Genomic DNA, 26433 nt, shown 5'->3' with positions numbered 1-26433 from the left:
TTTTCTTAGTAGCTTGTGAGATCCTCATTTTCATAATGTTTAACTTTGTGTTTATTGAGTCGTTACGTTTTTCTTGGCTTTTTTCTTGAGTTATGGAATTGATATTCCTTTTTGTGGTTACCTTTTTATTTACCCCTATTTTTCTAAGTAAAAACCTAACTTGTATCCTTCTATTTCGCCTTGTATCACTCTCCATCTGGCAGTTCAATGCCTCCTATATTTAGTCCCTCTTTTTGATTATTTTGATCGTTTATCTATTGATTTCCATGATTTCCTGTTGTGTGTATTATTTTGTTTATTTATTTATTTTTTAGAATTAGTCTTAATTTGTTTGTTTTTGTGCTTTCCCTGTTTGAGTTGCGTTGATATCAGGACGTTCTGTTTTGTGACCTTGTATTGTGCTGGTACCTGATATTATTGGTCATCCGGCCAAACAATCTCCTTTAGCATTTCTTGCAGTCTTGGTTTAGTTTTTGCAAATTCTCTAAACTTGTGTTTATCTGTAAATATCTTAATTTCTCCTTCATATTTCAGAGAGAGTTTTGCTGGATATATGATCCTTGGTTGGCAGTTTTTCTCCTTCAGTGCTCTGTATATGTCGTCCCATTCCCTTCTTGCCTGCATGGTTTCTGCTGAGTAGTCTGAACTTATTCTTATTGATTCTCCCTTGAAGGAAACCTTTCTTTTCTCCCTGGCTGCTTTTAAAATTTTCTGTTTGTCTTTGGTTTTGGCAAGTTTGATGATGATGTGTCTTGGTGTTTTTCTTTTTGGATCAATCTTAAATGGGGTTCGATGAGCATCTTGGATAGATATCCTTTCGTCTTTCATGATGTCAGGGAAGTTTTGTGTCAGGAGTTCTTCAACTATTTTCTCTGTGTTTTCTGTCCCCCCTCCCTGTTCTGGGACTCCAATCACTCGCAAGTTATCCTTCTTGATAGAGTCCCACATGATTCTTAGGGTTTCTTCATTTTTTTTAATTCTTTTATCCGATTTTTTTTCAGCTATGTTGGTGTTGTTTCCCTGGTGCTCCAGAAGTCCCAGTCTACATTCTAATTGCTCGAATCTGCTCCTCTGACTTTCTATTGCGTTGTCAAATTCTGTAATTTTATTGTTAATCTTTTGGATTTCTACATGTTGTCTCTCTATGGATTCTTGCAACTTGTTAATTTTTCCACTATGTTCTTGAATAATCTTTTTGAGTTCTTCAACAGTTTTATCAGTGTGTTCCTTGGCTTTTTCTGCATTTATCCTAATTTCATTTGTGATATCTTTAAGCATTCTGTAAATTAGTTTTTTATATTCTGTATCTGATAATTCCAGGATTGTATCTTCATTTGGGAAAGATTTTGATTCTTTTGTTTGGGGGGTTGGATAAGCTGTCATGGTCTGTTTCTTTATGTGGTTTGATATGGACTGCTGTCTCCGAGCCATCACTGGGAAACTAGATTTTCCAAGTAGTCAGCTAAAAAAAAATGCAGTCAGATCCCTATCTGAATTCTCTCTCTGGCTCCGGGTATTCGGATGTTAATGGGGTCGCCTGGGGAGGGTGGGGGAGGGATCTGAGAGCTAGGAGTGTAGCACCACAGAATATAGAGCTGAACACCACGTTCACGCTCCGCCCCCGTTCGCCAAAATCCGGGCTGGATGGGTCCCTGGCTAGGACACTGCTTTCCTTGCTCGGAAACCAGTCACTTCCTCCTGGGGACTTCCTCCGGTGCGCGGCACCGCTAGTGGGCACTGAGTGGGCGTTTCCCGCACGAACGGGTGGGCCCGCCCCCAGGGTCTATTCAGGCGATTATAATTGAGTCCCGCGGTCACGCCCCGCCTGTGCGCACGCCCAAATCCCAGCGGGATGACTTCCGGGTTGAGACGCTGCTTTCCCCGTTCCGGAACCAGTCACTTCCGGGGACTTCTCCTTCCGGAGCGCCACACCTCTCGCGCGAACTGGGTTGGCGTCACCTGCACGGCCACGTGGGCCCGCCCCCGGGTCAATTCAGGGCAATAAAAATGGACTCCGCGCTCACGCCCCGCTCGTGCGCGCGCCCAAGTCCCGGCAGGACGGCACCCCGTTTGGGACGCTACTTTCTGCGCTTCGGGACCAATCACTTCCTCCCGGGGACTTCTCCTTCCGGTGTGCCACACCTCTCGCGTAAACTGGGAGGGCGTCACTAGCACGACCAGGTGGTCCCGCCCCCTGGGTCAATTCAGGGTAATAAAAATGGACCCCAGGCTTATGCCCCGCCCGCGCGCGCGCGCGCCCAAATCCCAGCGGAATGGCTCCTCGTCTGGGATGCTGCTTTCCCTGCTTTGAGACCAGACACTTCCGGGGATTTCTCCCTCTGGTGTGCCGCGCCACACGCGCGGACTGGGTGTGCGTCCTCCCACACGAACGTGTGGGCCCCGCCCTGGGGTCACTTTAGGGAAATATAGTTGACCCCCCCCCCACTCGCGCCCCGTCGGCTTCTCGCCTAACTCCCGGCAGGACGGCACCCCAGCTGGGACGCTGTTCTCCCCCCTCCCAGATCAGTCACTGCCTCCCGGGTGCTTCTCCCTCCGGCTGCGCCCCTACGCTGCCCGCGCCAACCTGCTAGACTTCCTCCCGGGATGGGTTCGGGGGGAAGGGGTGGGCCCCCTTTCTGTGCTGTCTGCCCCCCTGGGCTCTGCCCCAGATCGAGCTCCGAAGGTCACCTGCCTGGTGCGCTGGCTCCTAGTTCTGAAAACAGTCGCTGTCTGCCCGTATTTGTTCGTTTTCCGTCTCTAAGTCTGTGCTTGTTGTTCAGAGTTCGTAGATTGTTATGTATGTGATCGATTCCCTTGTTTTTCCGAGTCTTTGTTGCAAGAGGGATCCGCGGTAGCGTCCACCTAGTCCGCCATCTTGGCCCCGGATCCCTCATTTCCTTTTTAATGTCTGCATAATATTCCATGATGTGTTCAGTCAAAATTTATCTAGCATTTTCTCTGCTGATAACCATTAAGTTATAAAAATTCCTTTACTGATAGTTTTGTAGTATTTAGAATGTATTAGAGCTGAAAGTATGTGTTGATTCCCACATTTTTAAATTGGGAGTCTAGTATTCAAACTTGTGAATGAATGCTGAATGAAAGTTTACTTGCAAAGAAAAAAACCTATAGTAATTGGTATTTTTTAGAGGTAATGAAATGTTCTTTGTAGGAATAACAGCAGTTGGTTTCTCGAGAGTCACCAATTGGCTGGAAATACTTAGCAAATATTCTAGATGTTTATTGAGCACATAGAAGTATTTATTTTAGAAAATTAATGTTTTGATATACAATACCTACTTAAGTTTACTTCATAATTTCCTTGCAAAGCTAAAATTACAAAAGTGGGATATACAGTATAAATATATCTTTTATTTAATTGCAACATTAAACATTAACTTTTTTTTAGCCACACTAAGAATTATTATATTTTAAATGACATTATGCCATTTCCTATAGATGAATTCTATTGGCAGAGAAAAGTATAATTAATTAATTAAACATATTAGTTGAATGCCTGCAAAGTCGAGGACAGCTAGGAGCTGACATTATGACAAAGGACAATAAAGACATAAGCAACATGTGAGAGTAGTTAGGTCAGTCATAAAATATCATTTAATGGGATATTACATAGTAAGAGAAACTGAGAGAAAAACAGAAGCAAGATAACCAGGGTCTTTTTTTTTCCCCCCTATAATGTTAGGTATTTCACAAAAAAATAAATAATTTTAAATAAAAATAAATAAGTAAATAAAAGAAAGAGTGAGAGACAGGGTCATGACCCAGTGTTGACTGTCTACCATTTACAAAGCGTTGTGTTAGGTTAGGCACTGTTGGAGCCAGGGGCATTTTGAAGACACTTAAAATGCCACGTCTCACTTTCCTGGTGAATAAAATGAGGAGTCAGGTGAAATGACCTCCTAAGTCCACCCAGGGTGTGTTTATGATCAATCTTCTGTCTGTTCTGGTTAAACCTTCTTAGTAAGACTCTTAGCAGATCCCCTTTTATTACTCAAGATTCTTGTCCATTAATTAAAAATTATTTGTTCTGGGATACCTGTAATTTCTGGTTCTCAATATGATTATAGTTGTTATGCTTCTCTAGGCGCCATGGGACAGGCCACCCAGACCAGGACCTCAGGGACTTAAGGGCTCTACTGTTTGTTTGTGAACCCCAGTTCTTTAAAGAGAATGTTCCAATGGCAAAATTATGTCTCTGCTTAGGTTATTGTTCCTGGAAGAAAAATATTCGAGGATATCATTATAGGAAGAATTTACAACTAATTTCATACTTGAGTTCGTCTTTCCTTTTTTACATGGAACAAACAATTGAGGAGTATCACACTTCCCTTGTACAGATGCCACAAATACAAAGCATCATCCAGTCTGCTACTTGGAATCTTATCCAGAGTAATCCACCAGCAACATCCTCTTGTTCTAATCATACCTCTGATACTACCAGCACCAGCAGGAAAACAATTTTATATCAGAGTTCCATTTGGTATTTTGAAACTAGACCAAAATCGTTTTGGCTCATATCACTGTCATTCTTGACCACCACAATATTAAATGCGAACGTCTCAGGAAATATATTTCATTCATTCACCAAATATTCACCAAATATTTGTTGAGTGACAGCTATATTCTAGGCATTGTTCTAGGCTCTGAGGATATAGCAGAAGAGTGAATAAATTTCTGTCTTAAGGTAGTTTATGTTCTAACGGGACAAGGAGAGATGACAAATGTGTAAAATATACAACGTGATAAACGTGATAGGTGGTAATAAACGCTATGGAGAAAAATAAGGGTTAGGAAGCGTACATATATATGGGTGGGGTAGTTTTTATATAGGGAGTTCAGGGAAGGACTTAACCTGAGCAACGGCTTACAGGCAGTGGTGAGGTGGTGAGTCTTGAGGATCTCTGGGGAGAACGTACCAGACAGAAGAACAGCAAGTGCAAAGAACTGGAGGGAGGAGGTGCCTGCAGTATTGTAGTTACAGCAGGAATGAAGTGAAAGGGGATGAGTTCAGAGAGACACCAGGCCACGTCCTGCAGGGTCTTGTAGGTCACTGCAAGGACTTGCTTTTCCTAAGTGATAAAGTGAGCCGTGGAATGACATGAATTTAGATATGTCTTAACTTTTTTTTTTTTTTTAAACTCAGTGTTACCCTTAGGCTTTTCCTTTCTTACTGTCATCCCCATATTTGCATCCTCCAGAGGATTTTTTTCTTGACTCTAAATCCTTTCCACTCCAAGCTCTGGAAATGGCTTCACCCTTCCCTGTCTCTGCACACAGGGCTGTCTCTGTTGCCCACCTTGAGGCTACCACTTCCCCTGCAGCTTCTGAAGGCGATGGACAGACTGTCCTTCCATATCCCAGCAGTCCCACTGCTTCTTCTAGAGCAGTTCTCCTCCCTGAGGGCCCAAGCTGTTCTACCCCCCCATACCCAGTCCCTCCTGTGTGTCATCTAAGGGCCTTTTAATTACTCCCTAACATTAATTGGAGACATTTATCACCTGGCTCTTCCTCCCACCCAAAGAAGTGCCAGCCCCATGGGGAAATTGAGGGGTCGTGTGACTGATGCCTTATGGTGTAATTCCTTGATATCATTTTCTGTGGCCTTTTCCCTTGCTTTGGTTTAGCCACCCATATTCACAGTTTCAGCTTTGACCTCATTGTTTCTTCAGTGATCCATCTCTGAAGTTTTAAATCCTAATTAGTGTGAATGGAGGAGGGGCATGAATAAATACATTGAGATGGTACATAGCCCAGTCTCCAATCAAGCCTTCTCTATTCCTGCCCTCTTTCTCCCTCTCTCAGTACTACTTACTGACCCCTAGAGGGAGCTCAGATTCTCAGTCTTGAGGCAAAGAGTGATGGCCACTCTTGAATCAAGGATGCTTTGGGTTACAATACTAGAGGGAAGTGGTGGTAAAAAAAAAAAAAAAAAATTTTTTTTTTAAAGTATGTGGGAAATAGAAGCAGACATAATTGTTCAAATTCTATTTCTTCCACTTCCTAACTATGTAACATTGGGCAAGCTGCCGAAACTCTGAGCCTCCCCTATAAGATGAAGATAAGAAGGTATCCATCATAGGTACATGTGAGGAGTAAATGACTTCATATAAGTGAGGTACTTAACACGATACTTGTCAAAAATGGAAGCCAGCAAAAGGTTGATTTTTGTTAAGCAGGTGATGAGCTTAAAGGCTGCTGTTGTCCTATGGGGTGTTCTCATGCATTTCCTTCTTGTTTTGACTAGGAATTTAAGTTTTGAAATGCTTCTGTCCTGTTGTTGCCACACTGTTGTGTGAAGGGGCTGCTCCCCACCCCTTCTTCTGTGCCCCACTTCTGTCCCCAAAGCCTAGTGAAATCCTAGCTGGTGCCGGGGGAAGAAGGTGGCAGCAGGTGTTGCAGGCCTCCTTAGGGCAAAAGACATTCTTCTCTTCCTTGGCTTCATTGGAGCAGAGGATGTGGAATGTACAGGTGATACGGGTGTCCTTGCATAGCTCCTTTCTGGAGGGTGGCACAGAACCAAATTCCACTTAAGAACAGTAGAAAACAATTGTCGTAGTATGCCAGCGGGTAGATTCCGGCTCACAGTGACCCCATGTGATAGAGTAGAGCTGCCCCATAGGATGTCTAGGCTGTAATCTTTATGAGAGCAGATCATCAGATCTTTCTCCTGTGGAGTGTTGAGTGTGTTGGACCCACCAACCTTTTGGTTAGCTGCTAAACACTTAACTGCTGCACCACCAATTATAGCCTATTATTTTCACTTGTTTATCATGAAAAGAGGAAAAAAGGATAGTGCTGCTCATAGCAGCACTCCAGGTCTCTTTAAGGGGCTAGATCGCGACTAATTGCTGTCTCTTCTACTCACCTTACACACACTCAACTCTGGTATCTTTTCCCACCATTCCACTGACTCTGCTGGCCAGGCCTAGATATTCTTATTAATGTCTCAAGCAACTACAAAAATTAACCAGTTGAATATATCTTAAATAAATAGTTGGCCAATGATTAAATCAAGGTAACAATTATAGAATATAATTGTTCTTTGAAAATAAAAGTATGAAAAAAAGTAATTCATAAAAGCGTCTATAGCTGTACTAAGTGGCAGCAATGGCAAGTTCATAGTCTTAAGTGCTTTTATTATTTAAAAAAAGGAAAATAATTATGTTTACAATTCAAGTTGGAGAAACAAGTCTTAAACCTAAGGGAGGTAGAAGTAAGGAAGTAGTAAGAGTAAAAGCAGTGAACAAATAATTAGAAAACAAAACGATAGAGCTGGTGAATAGCTCTCAGTACTTATTACTTGGAAAGGAAAGGAAAGAAACACGATAATACAGACAGATCTCTGACAAATCAGGAGGAAAAAAAACCACAAATGTAAAGATAAGAACCAGCTGGAAGAAATATTTTTAAAAAATTGAAGAGTACTTTGTGCAGTGTTTTACCAATATACTTATTTAAAATGCTATGATAAATTACTATTTTTAGAAATTATAATTACTAAGATTTAGTAGGAGCCCTGGTGGCACAGTGGTTAAAGCACTCAACTGCTAACTGAAATGTCAGTGGTTCGAATCTACCAGTTGCTCCACAGGAGATTTGGCAGTCGGCTTCCGAAAAGATTTACAGCCTTAGAAACCCTATGGGGCATTTCTACTCTGTCCTATAGGGTCACTATGAGTCGGAATCGATTGGACAGCAGTGGGTTTGATTGGTTTTTGGAAGATTTAATAATGAGAATAAAACCCTAACAGACCTAGAATTACTGAAGAATTAGAAAGATTGTCAGGGTCTTTTTACGTTAAAGATTTGAGTCCAGACAGATGTTTTTTCACACTTCTTAGGAGGCTTCCTGGTGGAGTGTAGGAGGATGACCTTGGCCAACTTACTTAACCTTGTTGAGTGAATGAACAAAGAAATGAATGAGTGCTTGCATGCCATCTCAGAGGTTATCATAAGAGTTGAGTGAGACAATATATGTGAAATTCTTAGCATAAGTCCTGCTAAAGAGTAAGCATTCAATTAACAGTAGGTGTTACTATTATTGGATGTTTTGTAGTATATGGGAATCCATATATCAATGAGTGAATTTTTGGTATTTATATATATATTTTTCAGATTATCCTGATCCAGAAAAATTTTCCTGGATAGAATATTTGGAAGCTACTCAAACTACTGCAGTTCCTGCCAAAGTTTTTAGAATGGTAAGTTTTATACAGGTTTGGTTGTTGTTAGGTGTTGTCCAGTTGATTCTGACCCACAGAGACCCCATGTACAACATAATGAAACACTGCCCATTCCTGTGCCATCCTCACAATGGTTGCTATGTTTGAGCCCATTGTTGCAGGCACTGTGTCAGTCTATCTCATTGAGGATCTTCCTCTTTTTTGCTGACCCTCTGCTTTGCCATGCTTGATGTCCTTCTCCAGGGACTGGTAACATGTCCAAAGTACGTGAGACAAAGTCTTGTCATCCTTGTTTCTAAGAAACATTCTGGCTGTACTTCTTCTAAGACATATAGATATATACTCTTAAAGATGTCCATGTTGAGTTCTGCTTTTACTTTTTAAATTCAAGAGGTATTTTCATAATCAATTTGTTTCCTTTTTAAAGTAGGTGACTCATTTGCTGTTGTTACTATGTACAAATGCAAATGATGGTTTCCCTCAATGAAAAACGCGGTAGTCCCAAACCAGAGGGACTGTTGAAAGCACTTAATCAACCCTTGCTGAATGAATCCTGTGTTTCCAGTTCTCCATATTAGCCTGACAAGTAGAACCTTTAGCAGTATCAGTTTTTCAGGGACTGTTTGAATGCCATAATAAAAAAGTTAATATATGCAGCCGTTGTATATATGGTTTTAGCCAATTTGTGGGAAACATTTGTATTAGAATTTGTTTTGATAAGAATACCAATTTTTAAAGTTCACATTTATGTTTATATACTTATTCCAGGTTGAACTAAGTATGAATTAAATTTTAAAGGAAACTGCATTGTTAATATAGTGGTTTTCAAACTCTGCTCCCTTTCAGCTTTAGGCTCCCCAACTCATCTTTAATCAGAATTTTATATATTGACCTTCTAAGTCGAGGGCACTGGGTTAAGTACTATTTTATTTACTGCTGGTTTTCTAGGGATAAGAAAGGATTTGAAATAAAATACTATTTCATTGTTTAAAAAATTGATTATAATATCATGGTCTTGGGGGAAGATGTCTAATCAAATTCAGAATACCCAAAGTGCCGGACTGCTGAAAAAGGTTCTAAGAATTGCAGAAATCCAATCAGCAAAATACTAGCTACTTGTAGACTCTGTCTCTCTGTCTCCCTTGCTTTCTTTCAGAACTTCATTTTACTTTTCCAAAGGAGAATTACAGGAAAATAAAATTATGAAAAGATTTAGTTCAAAAGGCCACTTCCAGACTTTGTCATGGAGTTTTTACAGATTCAGCTCAAGCTGTTTATCTTTATCTTTTACCACACTAAAAGGTTGCATTTGTTGGTTAGGGCAGTGGGCTTGGGAGAAGAGAAAGATTCTCAGGGACCAGAGACCTAGTTGTAGTCAGCATACTCCATTTAGCAGAGCACAATACTGTAGTAATGCATTTTAGAAAGAAAAAATGCACCAACCAGTGCTGCAAGAACCCAACAAAAGCTAAACCCACCGCCATCGAGTTGATTCCGCCTCATAGCGACCCTAAAGGACAGAGTAGAACTGCCCCATCGAGTACTGCAAGAACGCTTACCATATGTTGGAGAAAGATTTCACTATTAATTAGCCACGTATTATGAGGGTTTTTTTTTTTTTTTTTTTCCTGTTGCCATATCTATACTGGAGAGTTCAATACATTTTCAATAACATCAGTTGAACACTTTGATGTATAACAGCTTTCAAAGTGAAACTTTTTGCCCACCTATAAAAACAATCAGTTGTCTTTTGACTTTGATTTTTAACATTGAAATTGTGTTAGTTTCAATGGCTCGATAAGTCACAGTTTATTTTTTTTCCACTCCATTCTCTTTATCACTGCCTGTGTGTCAGTCATCATAGCCTCTTAGTTCATAGCATTTTAATAGTAAACTTTAATACAGCTCAGTACTCTTACGCTACGATGAAGTAACAAAAGCACAGATATGGCTTTAAAGTATAGTGTGGCATGCTTTTAAAACCTTCTACAGTTGAAATTATGCAGCTCTTATCTAAGTAAGCCTTCCTATTTATTCAACAATTTTGCTTTCTGGATCATATGCTCTAAAATTAAGCTGTGAGAATAGCCAATAATTTCTTAATTTATAAGATTAATTTTGGAAAAAGAGAAAAAAATCCACCCCAATAGATAAACTATAGTAAGATGCTTTTTGAACCTTGTTGTGATAATTAATGAATTTACTGTAATCTGTCTTTGTCTTTTTAGCTATCTTCAAAATGACTGAAAAATTATTTCTCCTCTCATAGACTTTTGTGAAACTGGATGAAATAATATGCCTAGAGTCCCATGTGCTCTTGAAACTAAATTTTAGTTTTATTAAAGACCTAAATATGAGAATCAAAACAATCATTTCAGAAGAAATTCAGAGGAATATCTGAATTGTTGAATTTTTGCACATGGTTTTCTGCCCAATATGAGACTTGAAATTGTGGATAAACGAAACCCCAGGTTAATCTGTGGTGCTAAAGTTATATAGATGTCGATGACCAAAGAATAAAGGTGCACATTTTATATTACTACACCGATTTTTTTTCCCCATGTTTCCTCTGCTTCCTCCACTCCTAGTCTCTTTACTTTCTCAAATTTTTAATTCATCTGCATAGCAGCTTTCTCGGGGGGAAAGGGAACACCATTCCGGATCTGACCTTGAAGACTGGCCTTGACTAAGATGGGACTAAGAGTAATAGATTCCCTGAGACAGACAGGCAGCGTAACCCACATACGAGGCTGGCTACGGAGGCTCTGATTTCTTGGCAGAGTAGAGAAATAAAACTCCAGCTGACTTCATTTCTAGTCACAGGTCTTTCGGGAGAAAGATTTCAAGCTTATATGCCTGTGAAGTGGGAAATCTGTACATTAGCCACGATTGAATTTGAGAGGAATTCTAATACATTCCTGTTTTAATTTCTGTTTAGACTTTCACTATATTTTTTTTTTCTTTAGAGCTTTTTTGTTGTTTTCAGCATTATCAGATTTGTTTGTAGATGCTATCATTAAATACCTTACCAAGAACAATTAAGCCTTTATTTTCTAATTTTCTTTGTCAGAGCAAAAAAAATGAAAAGCATCTAAATCACTGTAGCTAAAACTAATGGGTAGATTTGGAAGAAAGAACTTGATGAACAGATTTCTATACTGTCCTGGCTGAAGACATCTGGTTTTTGTTTTACATATATATCTTTAAGATGAATTTTTTCTGTAACGAAAGCTTTTTATTTTTTCTTATACAGAGAGCTGAAAGCATCTGTGGAATTCATTACATCATCTCAGAATATGACAGTTGAAAAATTATTTTCCACCCAAGCACAGTTTAGTTTCATAATAATAAAAAGACTGAAGTCGACATAGTTTTAGTAGGCACTACCCAGAAAGATACATTTAACTTTTATATACATTTGACGTGATTTGAAAGAAATCTTATTTGCTCTATCCCTAAATTGGAAACAATTTCTAATTCATCTTATAGAGAATAATCAGTACATGTGTTTTGTCAACATTTGAGATGAGCATCTGGCTTGGCCACCGATTATTAGGAGTGCACCTTGGAAACGTCCTTTATTCTTCTGAAAAATGAAAACAGTAACTAACTGTATTAAACACTATTCAGGAATAATGTGCCATAAGTATTTTCTTCCTTATAGCTTGTTATTAATGTTTTATATTAAATTTAATTTTAAGCTCATTATTTAAATTCTTGTTTATTTTGCCTTTTTGTTGTTTCCTCTTAAGGTACTTGCTCTGGAAATGACTTTAGGTATCATAATTACATTGTAAACTCAGGCATATTTTGTGTTAATTTTACTGTGAAATTATTACTGTATTTCTAGGGAAAAATCTTAAAAGTATATCAAATCACATTTACAATTTTAATTTACAAACGGTTGCGATTTTTAACATACATATTGTAGTATTCGGTCAAACGTTTGTTGCCAGCTTATTATGTGAATACATTGAATTGACCTGGTCCCTTAAAATAGCATTTGAAAAACATTAGCTTCTACAGTGAGTTTATTACATTTCTTACTCACCACCTCAGCATTGATATTTTGAAATCTCCAAGCACTTAGCTGATCCTTCCAAAGAAATAGTTCACGTCTCCTCGTTCTTTTTTATTTCATGGCAGTTGCTTTGTCCTTTGTTGTAGGAAAAAGAGTTGAAAAGTACCTGGTGCCTCTGAAAGGATTAGAACCATAGTGGTTATTTCTGTTGTTACAGGCAAAATGAGACTCATTAAATTGGAAAGCACGTACACGCTCTAGGATTTTAGGGCTAAATTAAGACGCGTTTATGCAAGTGACACTACACGCCCTATGGAACGATGCTTTCTAACATGTGAAATACCGTTCAGTCCATCAAAATACATCAACCGTGGAATGAACATAATTGTTTTAGGGATTCACATCATGGCTCTGACTCTTATTCACTATGTTACTAACTTGCAGAAGTTACTCGACTTATTTGAACTTTCTTTTTCTGCAAATGATGGGGTTAGTAATACCTACTTCATAGGCTTGTTTTGAAAGTTAATGTGGCGTAATGTGAAAATTAATTACCTAATGAAGCAATGTGTGTAAAATTCCCAAAACAGTGTCTGGCTCTTTATAGGTACTTGAGTGGTAGCTGCTGTTGTTGTAAGTGGGTGCAGATACTCTGTGTAGCTCTCTCCTGGTTGTATGTATTATTTATTTATTTATTTTTTTGCGTTAACGAAGGGGCTTCATGGGAGGAGTTGCCGTTGGTAGAAGGACAAGGAACAAGACCACAGTCCTTGGTGAGAAAAGCAGGGAGGTGATTGTGGGATGATAATGTGAGCATGTGTGATTGCTCCGTGGGCTGCTTTTGATTGTGGGAGTAGAGAAAGGTGGCTCTAACAATAGCCACAGGAATGTTAGTGGTGATGATGATGGTGGTGATGGCATTTAGCCTTCCTCAGACATTGTTCTTAGGGCTTTGCATGCATTATTTCAGTTTCATAGCAACTGTATGATATATGTACTTTTATTATGCATTTTACAAATGAGGAAACTGAAGCACAGAGAGGTTAAGTAATTGGTCCAAGGTTATATGTTGTGTATGGCGGAGCCAGGTTTTAAACTCTGGCTTTCAAACCCTGTTTTTAAAACTCTAGAACTTAGTCTTCTCACTCTTTCTACTCTTGTGTTCTAATTTTTATCATAAATAACCCACTTCACAGTGGGAGAGTGGAATATAGGGAGTAGAGAACACCAGTAAGTACATCGCTGTTACTTTGTCTCTTGTGCCTCAGCCCGTATTCCCTACAGTTCCTGGATGTTTGTGTATGGGACTGGCATTCCCTGGTAGATCCAGTAAGGACTGAGTTTATTCCCTCCTGCCACTCCCAAATGTGTAGTTGGCCTTATGTATTTTATTAGGTATTTTTTTTATAACAGGGTTTTTTTTTTTTTTTGAGGTAAAATTCACACAAAATAAAATTCAGTGGTTTTGAGTATATTCAGAGTTGTGCAATCATCACCATGTTGAGAACATTTTCATCTCCCCAAAATGAAACCTCATACCCAACCGCTCACTTGCTTTCTGCCTTGATGAATTTGCCTCTTCTAGGCATTTTATATAAATGAAATCATACAATGTGTAGTGTTTCGTGATTGAGTTCTTTCACTTAGCATACGGATTTTAGGGTTCATCCATATTGTAACATGTGGCTGTACTTCATTTGTGTTGTGAATAATCCATTGTACGGGTATGCTTTTTGTTTATGCACTCATCAGTTGATGGATATTTGGATTGTTTTCACTTTTTGGCTATTATGAATATTGCTGCTATGAATATTTGTGTACAAGTATTTGTGTATGTTTTCACTTCTCTTGGGTATATACGTAGTAGTGGAATTGCTGGGTCATCTGGCAATTCTGGAGCCCTGATGGCGCACTCAGCTGCTAACCGAAAGGTCAGTGGTCAAACCTACTAGCCACTCCATGGGAGAAAGATGTGGCAGACTATTTCCATAAAGGTTACAGCCTTGGAAACCCTATTGGGCAGTTTTCCTCTGTCCTGTAGGGTCACTGTGAGTCAGCATCAAGTGCACAGCAATGGGTTTGGGTTTGGTTTTTGGATGACAAATCTAAGGAGCCTGGTGGCACAACAGTGAAGTGTTTGCCTGCTAACCGAACTCACCCAGTGGCTCTAAAGGAGAAAGCACTGGTGATCTGCAACTCTGAAGGTTACAGCCTAGTAAAACCCTATAGGGCAGTTCTGCTGTGTCACGTGGGGTCTCTGTGTGTCAAAACTGACTTGACGACACCTAACAACAACAACATGGCGATTCTATGTTTAACATTTCGAGGAACCCCCAAACTGCTTTCTAAAGTGGCTTCACTGTTTTTATTTTACATCTCCATTGAATATGTAGGAGTGTTCCAATTTCTCATCCTCACCAACACTTGTTATTGTCTTTTTAATTGTAGCTGTCCTGGTGGGCCTTGTAAGCTTTAGATCCAGTGACTCCAACAGATCTTAGTTATTGCTGTATACGTTTTCACTAATGACATCCTGGCCAAGAGAAGCGGGAAGGAGTGGTAGCAGGAATGGAGGTGGTCACAGTAGTGGGTGTAGTGGTGTAATACCAGGAGTAATAGGGGTGAGAAAGTAGAGTGAGAAGACCCAGCTATGGAATGTGTACTTTGTTCTAGGCATCTAGCCAACTATGGTATGTGTTGTATCTTTATCCTCACAACAGCTCATCCAGGTAGGTGCTGTTTGTTTTACAGTTGGCACGGTGAATTTAAGTAATTTGACCAGACACAGTTTCACAATTAGTAGTGGAAGAGCTGAGCTCGAATGTAGACATTTCTAACTCTCTACGTTTTTACCATTACCCTCTAGCTCTGATAAGCCATTGGAATTAGAGACCATAAATCCTCAGCGTTGGGGCTGGCATGGCTCTCGTAAGCCACTTGTACTAGTCAGACCAAAGTTCTGATTTTCATGCTGGAAATTTGAGTGAGTCTGGTTGTACATGGTCATTGATAGGTGAGTTGTGAGGCTTTTCTTGCCATGGCAAGGTTTTGAGATGCTCTTTTCCCTTGTGCTGATTACTAGGTTTATTAATTACCATGGTTACTCTCTAATAAATATTTATGATGTGCTCAGGGTATATCCTGTTCGGTTTACAGCCAGCTATTATGTTTAATAATGATTCTTCTGTTTGCCTGCACAGTGTGCTCCATTGTATCTGAAAGCCCATTACTGTCAGCTTATCAAGAAACACACATTAAATTACAATAGACTGATGGATGCTCTTTGGAAGTTTAGCTTTTATTTGGGAAAAAATGTATTCTTCTACAAATAAATGCAAAGGGAGGACTTAAAACAGAGTAATATTTGATAAATATTTACGCTCTGGGAACTGCAGCTAAGCTGTGAGATGAATTATAAATGAATTCCAAATAGATGCTTTTCGGAAGTTCTACTGAATCATTAATAAAAGTTGAGTCTCCTCAGCAAGTCTTTTCATATTTAATGCATTAACTGGATGTACTTGTGGCATTTGTAAATGAAGTGAGAGCATTGTGACTGAGAGAAATTGTCACGGTAAGTTGTCTACTTAAATGATAGAAACTATTTTGAATTTTAGGTCAGACCAATAAGTTTAAAGCTTTTGTTTGGAGAAAAAAAAAAAAACAAAAAACCTGCAGGTGCATTAGTGTAAAGCAGAAGTCCCAGTACAAGTCAGTGAATGCCCACTTTAATTCAGAGCTGCCTGTGCTTCTAGAAAGCCGCTTGACCCCTGTGAGTCCTAGTTTAATTATCTGTCAAAAAGGGAGCAGAATCTGGAATATATCATCTCACTTGCCAGACTTTCTAACTGGGATGCATTTCTGAAAATGGTTTTGAAACAGAATAGAACCAGAAACTAACATCAAATAGTGACTGTCCTTTGAGCTAAACTTCTAATTAATAGCCATGACAGTTTCACAGTGATGATGACTGTCTTCATTTGGGACAATTTTCAAAAATTAATGAAAAAATAATTTTTAGAGTAGGTAGAAGTATAAATTAATGTCATCCATAGTTCCAGAATAGTTGAAGCACAGAGAACTTCCTAGTTTACTGGTGTAATTTTAGTTATACCAGCGATACTGCCAATATTCATGATGGCTAACTCGAAGGTGGTACCTACAGATTGCTGCTGTGTGCTTTCCATTCACCTTTTCATGTAATCCTCCTAGTGACACTATAGGGTACGTATAGGTGAGGAAACAGTCACAGAGCATGCCAGTGATTGGCTGTAAGGTCACAACAGCTAGTATGTGGTAGATCCTGGTGAGAACCAGGTGGCTTGGTCTACGGCTGGTGCTCTTACCCCAGAGACCAGCACCTTTTTTCTGGAGAGGGCCGGATAGTAAATATTTCAGGATTTGTATGCCAAATGGTCTCTGCCGCAAGTACTCAGCTCTGCAAACAAAATGCAGTATAGCGCAAAAGCAGACATAAACGATATGGAAATGAATGAGTGTGGCTGTCCCTCAATTAAAGTTTATTTACGGACACTGAAATTGAATTTCATGTAAATTTCACATCATGAAATATTTTTTTGATTTTTGCCCCAGGTGTTTAAAAATATAAAAACCATTTTTAGCTTGTGGAGTTCACAAAAACAGGTGGTGAGGCCCCATTTGGCTCCTGGGCTGTAGATTGCTGACCCTTGTCTTAACAGATAATATTCCACTGATTAGACTCTGAGAATACCTGGCAGTTCCCTGTTGATGTACAGCTGCAGGCACTTTTGAATGATCTTCAGAAAAATTTTACTTGAGTGTGATATTAATGATACTGTTCGATAATTTCTGTATTTGGTTGGATCACCTTTCTTGGAAATAGGCATAAATATGGACCTCTTCCAGCTGGTTGCAGGTAGCTGTCTTCCAAATTTCTTGGCCTAGACAAGTGAGCACTTCCAGCGCTGCATCCGTTTGTTGAAACATCTCAGTTGGTGTTCTGTCAATTCCTGGAGCCTTGCTTTTTTTCTCTAATGCCTTCAGTGCAGCTTGGACTTTGTAATGGTTAAGATTGTGTGTCAACTTGGCTGGGCCATGGTTCTCAGTGTTTTGGTAGTTCTGTGATGTTATGGTCACTTCCCTGTTGAGATCTGATATGTGATCACCCCCATGATAGGATCTGCTGTGAGTAGCCAGTTGTTTGAAGGGGAGTTTCCTTGGGCTTGTGGCCTGCATCAAGTGTGGGCGGATGTTCTGACAGGGCTTGGGGGCTTTTTGCTTTTTCTGGATCCTGCTGCTGGCTGCTGTTCTTCTGACCTCCGGTTCTTGGAACTTGAGCTAGCAGCTTACCTGCAGTCTTGCCTGCCAGTCTTGGGATTTGTCCACCTTCACAGCCTGTGAGCAACAGCCCTGCTCTCCAACCTGCCGATCTTGGTTCACCAACCCCTGTGGCTATGTGGATCAGGAGAAGACTCTATTTTGACCCATAGACTTGGGACATTCCAGCCTCTACAACCACGGAGCCATATCCTTAATATAAATCTCTCTCTATATATATTTTTTATGCTTTACTGGTTTTGCTTCCTTTAGAGAGCCCAGCCCAAGACAGACCTTTTCCTTCAGTACCATTGGTTCCTGATCATATGCTACTTAATGAAATGTTTGAATGTTGACCAATTCTTTTTGGTTTAGTGACTCTGTGTATTTCTTCTATCTTCTTTTGATGCTTCCTGCGTCGTTTAGTATTTTCCTCATAGAATCTTTCAATATTGCAACATAAGACTTGAATTTTTCTTCAGTTCTTTCAGCTTGAGCAATGCCGAGTGTGTTCTTCCCTTTTGGTTTTCTACCTCCAGGTCTTTACGTAAGTCGTTACAATACTTTGCTTTCTCTTCTTGAGCCACCCTTTGAAATCTTCTGTTCAGCTCTTTTACTTCATTACTCTTCCATTTGCTTTAGCTACTCAAAGTTCAAGAGCTAGTTTCAGAGTCTCTTCTGACATCCATTTTGGTCTTTTTCTTCCTTTCCTATCTTTTTAATGACCTCTTGCTTTCTTCATGTATGATGTCCCTGACGTCATTTCATAACTTGTCAGTTATTCCGTCATTAGTGTTTAGTGTGTCAAATCTGTTCTTGAGATGGTCTCTAAATTCAGGTGGGATATACTCAAGGTTGTATTTTGGCTGTTGTGGACTTACACTTTGTACTTCAGGGTAGATCTTGAAATGTTCTTTTTGATGATAAATGCAATGCCATTCCTCTTCAATTTCTTATTCCAGCATAGTAGACCATATGATTGTCCAATTCAGAATGGCCGATACCAGTCCGTTTCAGCTCACTAATGCCTAGAATATCAATGTTTATGTGTCCCATTTCATTTTTGACAGTGTCCAATTTTTCTAGGTTCATACTTCACACATTTCAGGTTCCAATTATTAATGGATGTTTGCAGCTGTTTCTTTTCATTTTGAGTCATGCCACATCAGCAGATGAAGGTCCTGAAAGCTTGACTCCATCCACATTATTAAGGATGACTCTACTTTGAGGAGGCATCTCTATCCTACTCATATTTTAAATTCTTTCCAACCTGAGGGGCTCATCTTCCCATACTGTATCAGGCAGTGTTCCACTGCTATTCATAAGGTTTTCACTGGCTAATTCTCTTCAGAATTAGACCACAGGCCCTTCTTCCTGGTCTATCTTAGTATTAGTGGAATGAGGGATATCATTGCTGATGTCATGGATCCTGGCTGAAAGCAGAGAATACCAGAAAGATGCTTACCTGTGTTTTATTGACTATGCAAAGTCATTTGACTGTATGGATCATAACAAATTATTGATAACATTGCAAAGAATGGGAATTCTAGGACACTTAATTGTGCTCCTGAGGAACCTGTACATAGATCAAGAGGCAGTTGTTCCAAGAGAACAAGGAGACACTGTGTGATTTAAAGTCAGGAAAGGTGTGCATCAGGGTTGTGTCCTTTCACTATGCTTATTCAGTCTGATGCTGAGCAAATAATCCGAGAAGCTGGACTATATGAAGAAGAACATGGCAATCAGGATTGGAGGAAGAGGCATTAACAATCTGCGTTATATAAATGACCCAACCTTGCTGAAAGTGAAGAGGACTTGAAACACTTACTGATGAAGATCAAAGACCACAGCATTCATTATGGATTACGTTTCAACATAAAGAAAACAAAAGTCCTCACAACTGGAGCAACAAACAACATCAGAATAAATGGAGACAAGATCGAAGTTGTCAAGGATTTCATTCTACTCAGATCCACAGTCAGCACCCATGGAAGCAGCAGTCAAGCAATCAAATAACGCATTGCATTGGGCAAATCTGCCACAGAAGACCTCTTTGAAGTGCTAAAAAGCAAAGATGTTAACTTGAAGCCTGTCATGAATTGAATTGTGTCCCCTCAAAATATCTGCCAGCTTGGCTAGGTCATGATTCCCTTATATGATTGTCTTCTGATGTGATTTCCCTGTGTGTTGTGAATCCTGTCAGTATGATGTAATGGAATGGATTAGCGGCAATTATTTTGATGAGGTCAGCAGAATTGGATAGTGTCTTAAGCCAATCTCTTTTGAGATATAAAAGAGAGAAGTGAGCAGAGAGCCATGGGAACCTCATACTATCAAGAAAGCAATGCCCTGAGCAGAGTGTGTCCTTTGGACCTAAGGTTTGTGTGCTGAGATGCTCCCAGACCAAGGGAAGATAGATGACAAGGACCTTCCTCCAGAGCCAACAGAGAGAGAAAGCCTTCTCCTGAAGCCAATGCCCCGAATTTGGACTTCTAGCTTACTGGACTGTGAGAGAACAAACTTCTCTTCATTAAAGCCATCCACTTTTGGTATTTCTGTTACAGCAGCACTAGATGACCAAGACAGACTAAGCTGTGCCAGACCCAGGCCATGATGTTTTCAGTCACCTCATTTTTCATATGCATGCTAAAGCTGGACGATGGATAAGGAAGACTGAAGAAGAATTGACACCTTTGAATTGTGGTTTGGCGAAGAATATTGCATATACCATGGACTGCCAAAAGAACAAATAAATCTGTCTTGGGAGAAGTACAACCAGAATGCTCCTCAGAAGCAAGAATGTCAAGACTGTCATATACTTTGGACATGTTATCAGGAGGGATCAGTCCCTGGAGAAGGACGTCATGTTTGGTAAAGTAGAGGGTCAGCAAAGAAGAGGAAGACCCTCAGTGAGATGGGTTGACACAGTGGCTGCAACAGTGGGCTCAATCATAACAATTGTGATGATGGTGCAGGACCTGGGAGTGTTTAGTTCTGTTGTACATAGTGTCGCTATGAGTTGGAACCAACTTGATGGTACCTAGAAGCTAACAACAACAGGCTCTGAAATGAAGTTAATAAATTGTTCTTTTCAGTGTAAGCAGTTTTATATTCTTGACTCATTTTTTCTAATACTTGATTTTTGAACCAAACATTATGTATATTCGATTTTTAATCCACCTTCCAGACTTAAAAGAAATATACTTTTTCCCACCATCCATTTTATATGGTTTTCAATGTAAATGTAGTCAAGCCCCCAAAATGATGTATAATCTTTCTCAAATATAGTGGGTTTAACTAGAGTTGTGGTTTCCCAAAACTGTTAAGTAGAGACTTACCTTTCAAACTTTTCTTAAAGTCAGTGTATTCAGAACAGAAGTGTGTGTCCAAGTGAAGCACTGCCCTGGTGAGGAATCGGGTACCCCAGTCCTGTGCCCTTAGATGGCCTTCGTCCACCCATCCTCCCAGCCCTGGCCCTCAGAGCTAATGAAGTCCTGACATGTGATTATTTGGCTGGAGGCATCAGCTTAGTCATAAGCTAGCTAGAATGGAAATAGAACATTTCACAGTTTTCTATGCAGAACACCGTCTGTGTGGAAACTTCTTAAATAAAAGATGACGCTATAGTAGCACTGGTTGTTCTTCACCCTCATTTTAGGGTTAGTCATTTCTCTGAGCGCCTGCAGAGTGCTGCTGTTGCTTTTCTGCAGGGAAGGTGCCCACACATGTGACCATAAATGTGGGATTCTGGTCAGATTCAGGGTACGTGGGTCTTTGAGTAAGGACTTCATTTCAGACTAACAGTTCTTAAGTTGATAAGACAGACTGTCCATTCTCGGTACTCTTGTCACTTCATTCCAAGCTAAAAAAAAGTACGAGACCCCTGCCCTGCTGCAATAATGAAGCTTCTTGTGTCTGAGACCTTCCGTCACAGTGTGCACTGGGGACTCACCGTGTTCCTTCTGATCAAACTTGAGGATATGAGGGGTTGTTCTTAGCTTGGGAGGAGACTTACAGGCCCTCTGCTGTTTTTCTGAGCGGAAGTGCACTGTTTCTGACCGGCAGCAGATTTAACATTCCCCATGCCCTTACTAACGCTGCTGCTTAGCTAATTATGCGGAGCAGCGTCTCCCTGTCTCCCGTCCTGCTCCATAGGCACTCTGTTCTTGCGGCTGGAAGAGCATCTATCAGAAATAAATGAAAGAACAAAAACGCCGTGGGAGAGACTGACTTAGCAAGACGGTGAGCACATTTTTTGTCCTCTTGTTCCAAAATCTCTATGTCGTTTCTTGTGATGTAAGGAATGATGATAGACTCAGAGAAAGGATATTCTTCTTCGAGACAGGAATGAGTAGATTGTGATAGCAGATGAATTTATTTCCAAAATGTAGCTGTATTATTTTCCTATTGCTGCTGTGACGAATTGCCACAAATTTAGTGGTTTAAAATGACACAAATTTATTATCTGACAGTTCTGAAAGTTGGAAGCCTCAATGGGCTAAAATCAGGGTGTCAGCAGAGCTGCATTCTTTCTGGAAGCTATAGGAGATAATCGTTTCCTTGCTGCTTTCAGCTTCTACAGGCCACCCACATTCCTTGGCTCATGGCCCCTTCTTCCATCTTCAAAGCCAGCAGTATCACATCTTCAAACGTCTCTGTCTGTCACTTGTGCCTCCCTCTTTTAAGGACCCTTGTGAATTACCCTTGACCCATCCTGATAATCCAGGATAATCTCCCATCTCAAGATCCTTATAGTCCCTTTCACCATGTAAAGTTACATATTCATGGGTTCCGGGGATTAGGACATGGACATTTTTGGGGACTTATTCTTCTGCCTCCCACAGTAGACCCCAAACCAAACCTATTGCCATCGAGTCAGTTCTGACTCATAGCAACCCTATAGGACAGAATAGAACAGCTTCATAGGGCTTCCAAGGAGAAGCTGGTGGATTCAAACTGCTAACCTTTTGGTTAGCAGCCAAACACTTAACCACTTCGCCACCAGGGCCTCCCACAGTAGCTCTAAGTTAAAATATTCAGTGAAAAGAGGTAGAAGTGATGAGGCCTACCATGCAATCAACAGCTGTTATTTATTAACAGGTGGGCGGGGCCATTCCTACCTGCCTGAGCCGTGGGCTGTGTGTACAAGGTTAAGACATGGAACATACTCTTGTAATCTAGTTGGGGCGATAAGATAGAATCACAGTTAAAAATAATAGCATGCTGCACCAACCGGCCCTCACTGTGGAAGTTCATCACAGAGGCAGCTCCATTGTGAGCACTGCTGCCAAGGGCAGATGGCTTCTCAAGGAGAACACTCTTCCTTCTCTGTCACATGCCTTGTTTTATCTGTACTTCCAAACACCAAATGTCTTCATTTACTATGATATAGATACAAAGGAGACTTTAATCAGCTTTAATGCGTGTGCGTGCACACACACATGTATGTATATACATTTTTTTTTCTTTTTAAAAATTGAAGTCCCCTTGGGCAGATGTGCATAAAAAATCTTTATTTTCAGGCTAGTATGGTTGAAGATGGAGGCAGGAATAGCAGGCAGCCTCTGTGGACTGGGCTTGTGAGTCACCAGGCTCTGCTTTGATTTAGGGGCCATCACAGCTCAGCTCAGGAGATAGAGAAGGAGGGTCCACAGCTTAGGCAGCTGTTGCAGACCTCCTTCTTCTTCTGCTGCAGCTTCTTAGAGGCTTCTTCACAGCATATGCAGACCCAGGACTCCATCAGAGGAGCTGTGGCAGAACCAGCCCTGGGCTGTAAAAACGATGGGGCCAGGCTGCATTCATGGCCACTGTCTTCCCTCAGCCCCAGGGGTGCCTGTTGATAGTAAAGAAGGGGTGTACAGATCCAGCAATCTCTAAGGATGGATTACTATTTCAGGGTTGTTGGACTGAGAATGGGACCCAGAGGTGAAGCTGGAGAGGATGGCAGCCCGGTGAACAGGCCCAAGAAGCGTCCAGGCAAGTTTCCACTTCCAGGATCCAGGGCAGGCCTGTGGCCGTTGAGTCTTTGTTCCTGCACTGGTTGGGACATTCCGAAGATTTGGTGCAGGTGAGGGCTTTCTGAAGCCTTTGTAGTCAAAGAGTGGTCCAAGGATTGGCAGCACCAGCATCACCTTGAGCTGGTTAGAAATGCCCCACCCCAATCCTACTGAATTACAATCTGCATTTTAACCAGATCCCCATTTACATGTATGAACATTTACATTTGAGAAGCCTGCCCTCAAACATGAATAGGGAATACGTGTTTACTACTAGGGCAGGTGGTCTGGCTGCCCCCCACCCTGGTTTTTAATACTTTTCTCTATATGGGTTGAGGAGGTGGTAGGTGCGGTTGTGCTTCCTCCATAACGAGGTAGGGATGGGTGGCTGCTTTTGGCTGTGAATTCAGCAGAGATCAAGATCTGCCCTGAGGAGCCATCCCACCTATGACACTGCTTGTAAGACAAACCTTATCTGCTAATATACTGTGGAATTTGGTTCCCAAGGTGAGGATTATGTTAGAGCTTCAGAGGCTGGCACCCAGGCTTTGGGTCACTAAAGGAATGACAGGAAAAGTTCCTCCTCCCCTGGGGTTTCCCTCTGCTCTTTTGGGGGGTAATTTCATTGCAGGTTCTATATAGTGACATTCCCCTGGTTTTCCTCTACCTGTTTGTTCAATTTTAGTCTTCTTTGTTGTCGTCTCTCCTCTTCTTGACTGTTAAATGTTGTTCCTTGTTGCACTGCCTTATCATTCCAGAGCTTTTGCTTTTCCCTCTCTATGCTGGTGGATCTGAAGCTGGACTGTATATTTAAATCACCCAGCAGGCGGCAGTCTTTTGTAAAGCTCCCCTACCCAGACCCATTGCTCTCAAGCCCATTCGGACTCATAGTGGCCCTATAAGACAGTAGAACTGCCCCACAGAATTTCCAAGGAGCACCTGGTGGATTCGAACTGCTGACCTTTTGGTTAGCAGCCATAGCACTTAACCGCTACACCACCAGGGTTTCCATAGGTGATTTTAATACAGTGCCTGAGCTGAGAACCACAGTTCTACTCTCTCCCTGAGTAAGCTTATCCATACTCTTGGTTTTTTAGTACCTTTATTTGCCAACAAATTTCAGATTTCTTTTGCCACGATCTCTCCTCCATGCTCCTGAGTCAAATATTAACTGTTACTTGACATCTTTCGTATTTTTCACAGGCTACCCAAACTTAGGCCCAGGCTACTCAAACTTAGGCCCCAGGCTAAGCTCCTCAATACACATAACCAAATCTGTTTCTCCCTAGGCTTCTGCAAATTTGCAAATGACAGCCTTATCTACCAGGGTGCTCAGACGAGAAACCTGGGAGTCACTCTTAAAATATGCCCTTCCCAGAACTACCACATCCTATTGTTAACCACCACATCCTATTGATTCTAACTCCAAACTCTATTTACCCAGTCCACCTTCATTACCATCACCCTAATTATCATCTCGGAGCTCTGGTGGCGCATTGGCTAAGAGCTTGGCTGCTAACCAAAAGGTTCAGCAGTTTGAATCCACCAGCTGCTCCTTGGAAACCCTTTGGGGGCAGTTCTACTCTGTCCGATAGGGTCAGTATGAGTGGAAAGTGACTGGACGGCAACAGATTCGGTTTATTTATCATCTCACCTGGACTACTACAGCTACCTCTAAGCTGGTCTCCCTGCATTCACCCCAAGACCCTGTTGAATCCATTCTACACGAAGCTGCCGAAGTGATCTGAACAATGTGATCTGGATCACAAGACCACTTTGCCTAAGAAGTTCAGTGTGTTAGGTAAGAAAGAATCAGTTCTTTTAATGAGACCTACTGGATTCTGCCTAACCTAGTTCTAATGTATTCCTCCAGCTTGCCTTATTCCACATTTTATCACCTTTAGAAAGAACTCAAATTTGGAGAAAAAGGGAAGAATAGCAGGATTTGACCAGTGACTTTTGACTTTAACACTTTTTCTTTTAAATTGAGAATGATATTTCACTCCCAGCTTTATGTGAATGGCCACACCCCTGTCTTCTACCTCTGAGAATGCTATGATCCTTCCTTAGAACATCAGCTGTATTCCACACCCGTGTAGGCAGTCACAGCTACTTCACGACCAACTCCTCCAAACGGCAGCTGACAGAGTTCCTCAGAATTGGTTGTCAGGTGCATCTTGATCTCAGAATCACTGCAATGTGGTTCAGGTTTGAGGGGATGCGCATGATAGAATCAGGGAGCTAGAATGATTCCTTTTTCTGGTTCTTTCAACAAAGCCTGGTTTTGTGAGGTCAGCAGATTTGTTTTACTAATAAGTGGAAGTGAGCTCAATTTTCAATGTACCAAATTTGTAAATGGGCAGAGAAGTTTAAAGCAAATATGGAGCTAATTTTAGGGCCCTTAAAATCAATGTCTGTAGGCTGCCTTCAAAGATTATTGTATAAAGAGCCTTCAGTGAAGCAGATACTGTCCCTTTGAGCACGAGTGCAGCGAAGTTGACATTTGCATTGTCGGTAAACCTTTTTCCATGTGTGTTGTCTTTTCATTCTGTTTTCAGTGCCCCTCTGAAGCCCCTCACTTCACTGAGAATGTATGTTTGCCCATTCTCACATAGCTGCCTATTTGCAGATTTCTGAGTAAGCTCAAATTTGATCCTTCAGCCAAAGAAAAAAAGAGAGCTGTCCGAAAGGTCTGACTTTAATTTTATCTCTGCACATGTCCAAGTAGATTCTAAGCCTGCTCTTGCAGTCCTGCTCCATTTCCCTAATCAGTTCATGTATCCACTTTCCAAGAAGACTCTCTCACATCTGTCTTCATACCCTACTCCCCATTCCCTCTAATGACCCTGCTTCTCATCCACTGAGAAACTAGAAGAAACTCAAAGTGAACCTGCTCGTCTTCCCATGGCCACAT

General features: G+C 40.9%; 1 protein-coding gene across 1 annotated transcript in view; it reads left to right on the top strand.

The window, feature by feature from the left end:
- L3MBTL4 (L3MBTL histone methyl-lysine binding protein 4) overlaps positions 1 to 26433 on the top strand; it is a 710419-nt gene that overhangs the window by 254137 nt on the left and 429849 nt on the right. The window contains 3 exon segments of the mRNA XM_049900533.1: positions 8137 to 8222; positions 10596 to 10697; positions 10700 to 10726. Coding sequence (XP_049756490.1) covers positions 8137 to 8222; positions 10596 to 10697; positions 10700 to 10726 — 215 coding nt within the window.

Source organism: Elephas maximus, chromosome 11 (assembly GCF_024166365.1).
Source record: "Elephas maximus indicus isolate mEleMax1 chromosome 11, mEleMax1 primary haplotype, whole genome shotgun sequence".
NCBI lineage: Eukaryota > Metazoa > Chordata > Mammalia > Proboscidea > Elephantidae > Elephas > Elephas maximus.
Note: the sequence above shows the minus strand (reverse complement) of the source record. Positions and strands in the feature narration are given on the sequence as shown.